The sequence below is a fragment of the Cucurbita maxima genome, unplaced genomic scaffold (assembly GCF_002738345.1).
Source record: "Cucurbita maxima cultivar Rimu unplaced genomic scaffold, Cmax_1.0 Cma_Scf00003, whole genome shotgun sequence".
In the NCBI taxonomy this organism is placed as follows: domain Eukaryota; kingdom Viridiplantae; phylum Streptophyta; class Magnoliopsida; order Cucurbitales; family Cucurbitaceae; genus Cucurbita; species Cucurbita maxima.
In genome coordinates, this window is record NW_019272019.1 from 189459 (window position 1) to 193538 (window position 4080).

A 4080-nucleotide genomic window follows, 5' to 3' on the forward strand; every position below is an offset into this window, starting at 1 on the left:
ATTTTTTTTTTTTTTTTTTTTTTTTTTGGTAGTGTTGAAAGTTTTGGGAGACTACGAAGAGTGTATTGTTAGGAGGTATGGGAAGTCGGCAAATCGATTTGTTGTTTCTCTCTCAATTCCACAATGGAATCACTGAGAAAACCCACAGATTATGAGGTTAGAGCCAACAGATCCAAACCAGAAATGGCTCAAAAGACGAACTCCTCTCTCTGCTCTGTTCCAATTCTGTTTCTCCTCACTCTTCTCTTAACCCTCTCCTTCTCCCTTTTCCTCCTCTTCACTCGATCTTCCAATCCCTCATCTCTCTTCAATCCCAACATCTCTCCTTCTTCACCTGAATCCATCAAAGTCTACGTCGCAGACCTTCCCAGATCCCTCAACTACGGCCTTCTCGACCAATATTGGGCGATCCAGTCCGATTCGAGGCTCGGCAGCGACGCGGATCGTGAAATTAGATCGACCCAGATGAAGAAAACCCTCGAGTTCCCTCCGTATCCGGAGAATCCGTTGATCAAGCAATACAGTGCGGAGTATTGGATTTTGGGGGATTTGATGACGCCAGAGGCGCAGAGAGATGGATCTTTTGCTAAGAGGGTTTTTGTGGCTGAAGAAGCCGATGTGGTTTTTGTGCCGTTTTTCGCTACATTGAGTGCTGAACTGCAATTGGGAACGGCTAAGGGGGCGTTTAGGAAGAAAGTGGGGAATGAAGACTATGAGCGGCAGAGGAATGTGATGGATTTTCTTAAGAGTACTAATGCTTGGAAGAAGTCTGGTGGGAGAGACCATGTTTTTGTTCTTACTGGTATGTTTCTCTTATCTCTAACGCTATAATTTTGCATTGGATTGCTGTCGTTGTTGAGAAGTTATTGAAATCTATCATGCTGGCTCTGGTGTTAGTAGATCTTCCTGTTAGAAATTTGCTGGAGATTTGTAATTTTTAGTTTGAGTTTGCTATCATTTGTTAATTGGTTGGGTTGTCTATTTGGTTTTAAGTTAAAATCGTCTATACAATTGATAATTCGATGAGTTATTAAGGTAGTTCTTCATTGAATTGAAGAGAACACGAGGGATGAGCGATGATCGACCTACCTCATTTTGCATTGGTTTACCTGCTTGCTGAAACCTCCCTCCATAGCTAATTGAATAGTTGGATAGCCACTTAACAGTTATGAATAATGAAACATGAGGAAGAGTAAACCCAGTCACATATTACTAGACTTCCTCTATCCCACTCCCCTCCCTATCTCTCTCAACCCATTCACCGGAGTATGTTGGGCTGGAATGCCTCTATTCCTATCCAATACTTGATTTATGATCTCTGGGTCTTCCCACTATCAGTCCCGGTGCAAAAGCATATGAATGCGGAAGACGAACTTCTTTTCATTATCATTAAACATGTGGATGAGTTCTTGTTCAAGAGGGGGTTATTGTTGAGTGTTATTAGAAGCAACTTTTGTAATTTTTAGTTTGTGTTTCCTATTTGGTTAATACTTTGTATTAGCTATCCTCTTAAGATCTTCGTTCTTGATGCTATCAAGAACTAATACTGTTGCGTGTCTTAGCATGTTTTGATTTAGTCCTCTGGGTTGTCAGGTAATGTTAAAACTTGAAGCATTCTTTGACAGACCCAGTGGCAATGTGGCATGTCAAAGCTGAGATAGCTCCGGCTGTTCTGCTTGTGGTTGATTTTGGCGGATGGTTCAGGCTTGATGCAAAGTCATCCAACAGTTCCTCCCAAGATATGATTCAGCACACACAAGTTTCAGTTCTTAAGGATGTGATTGTTCCATATACTCATTTACTACCTCGACTGCACTTATCAGAAAACGAGAAGCGTCGGACCTTGCTTTATTTCAAAGGGGCGAAACATCGACATCGGGTTAGTATTGAATCTCTTTCAATTAGTAATATACATGTTTTCTTTTTGATAAAGAACCGAACTGTGAGATCCCACATTGGTTGGAGAAGGGAACGAAACATTCTTTATGAGGGTGTGGAAACCTCTCACTAGTAGACACGTTTTAAAATTGGGAGGTTGACGACGATATGTAATGGGCTGAAGTGGACAATATCTGCTAGCTGTGGACTTGAGTTGTTACAAATGGTATCAGTGCCAAACACCAGGTGGTGTGCCAGCGAAGATGTTGGGCCTCCAAGGGAGGTGGATTGTGAGATCCCACATCGGTTGGAGAGGGGAATGAAGCATTCTTTATAAGGGTATGTAAAACTCTTCCTAGCATACACATTTTGAAACCGAGAGGTTGATGACGATACGTAATGGGCCGAAGCAGACAATATCAGCTAGCAGTGGGCTTGGGCTGTTACAAATGGTATCAGAGCTAGACACCGGGCAGTGTGTTAGCGAGGACGCTGCCCTCAAGGGGAGTGGATTGTGAGATCCTACATCGGTTGGAGAGGAGATGAAATCTCTCCCTAGCTGACGCGTTCTAAAACCGCAAGGTTGACGATGTTACCTAACGGGCCAAAACGGACAATATTTGCTAGCTGTTACACAAGCGAATGAAAGAATATAATACAAGGGGATTAAGGGGGTGAAAAAATCAAGCCCATCTAACAAGGTCATCAGTATGCTACATGTTAGTTTGCTCAATCCAACTTAAGATCTTATATTCTCTTATTTCTGTCAACTGGAGATTCGCCGATAATGCATTTCGTCTATATAATATTTTAACCTGCATCACTGGCCTAGTAATTTTAAGGGACGACCTATACCCCAGGTACTTTTTGGCATGGTAATTGTAAACCGCCTCGGTCTACTGCTAGTAGATATTGTCTTCTTTGGGTTTTTCCTTTCGGGCTTCCCCTCAAGGTGTTTAAAACATGTCGGCTAGGGGGAGGTTTCCACATCCTTATAAATAATGCTTCGTTCTCCTCCTAACCAATGTGAGATCTCACAATTCACCCCCTTTGGGGCCCAACGCGTCTTCGCTGACACTCGTTCTTCCTTCCAATCGATGTGGGATCTCACAATCCACCTTCCTCGGGGTCCAGCGTTCTCGCTGAGACATCGCCCGATGTCTAGCTCTGATACCATTTGTAATAGTCCAAGCCCATTGCTAGCAGATATTGTCTTCTTTGAGCTTCCCCTCCAGATTTTTAAAACGCGTCTCCTAGGGAGAGGTTTCCACACCCTTATAAAGAATGTTTTATTCCCCTCTCCAATTGATGTGGGATCTTACCGCCAACCTAAAACTTGGGACGGATGTCTTCTCTTAGTAGAAGAATTTTCTTATTGAATTTTTCCATTGATACAAGTTTCTTATACATCCGTGCATGCACTCGTGCTTGTGTGAACTGGGATAGCTTAAACCATATATTTATCGACTAAACGTTGGTTCTTATCGAACTCCAAGTTGTTCCGAAGCTGATACTTTCTACTTATTTTCGTATCGAAGGGGGGATTGGTGAGGGAGAAACTCTGGGACTTGCTGATTAATGAGGCAGATGTTATAATGGAAGAAGGCTTCCCAAATGCCACAGGTAAGGAGCAATCTATCAGGGGGATGAGATCATCAGAGTTCTGCTTGCACCCAGCTGGGGATACCCCGACATCGTGCCGCCTCTTTGATGCCATCCAAAGTCTCTGTATACCCGTTGTTGTAAGCGACAACATTGAGCTTCCATATGAAGACATGGTGGATTACTCAGAATTCTGTGTCTTTGTAGCTGTTAGTGATGCATTGAAACCAAACTGGCTTGTAAAGCACCTGAGAACCATCCCCGAAGAACAGAGGAACAGATTTCGGCGATATATGGCTCAGGTTCAACCCGTTTTCGAGTACGAGAACGGGCGTCCAGGTGGTATTGGGCCAGTTGCTCCAGATGGTGCTGTAAATCACATATGGAGAAAAGTCCACCAAAAGCTGCCTATGATCAAAGAAGCCATTGCTAGGGAGAGAAGAAAACCAGAGGGTGTGGTAGTTCCTCTTCGCTGCCATTGTACCTAATATCATTCGCTGTGTAGCTTTTGTGTTAGTTTGCATTGATTTATTAATTCAAACCCATAAATGATGATTTTATAGAGCTTTATTATAATGAAAGTGTCCCTTTTTTTAGTTA

At 42.9% G+C, this 4080-nt stretch overlaps 1 protein-coding gene across 1 annotated transcript; it reads left to right on the forward strand.

Annotated features, from left to right (window-relative positions):
* Positions 1-48: 48 nt before the first annotated feature.
* On the forward strand, positions 49-4080 carry LOC111477146 (probable arabinosyltransferase ARAD2). Its single transcript, XM_023121150.1, has 3 exons — positions 49-802; positions 1626-1879; positions 3417-4080. Exons 1-3 carry the CDS (start codon positions 124-126, stop codon positions 3966-3968), a joined length of 1485 nt encoding a protein of 494 aa, XP_022976918.1. The 5' UTR covers positions 49-123; the 3' UTR covers positions 3969-4080.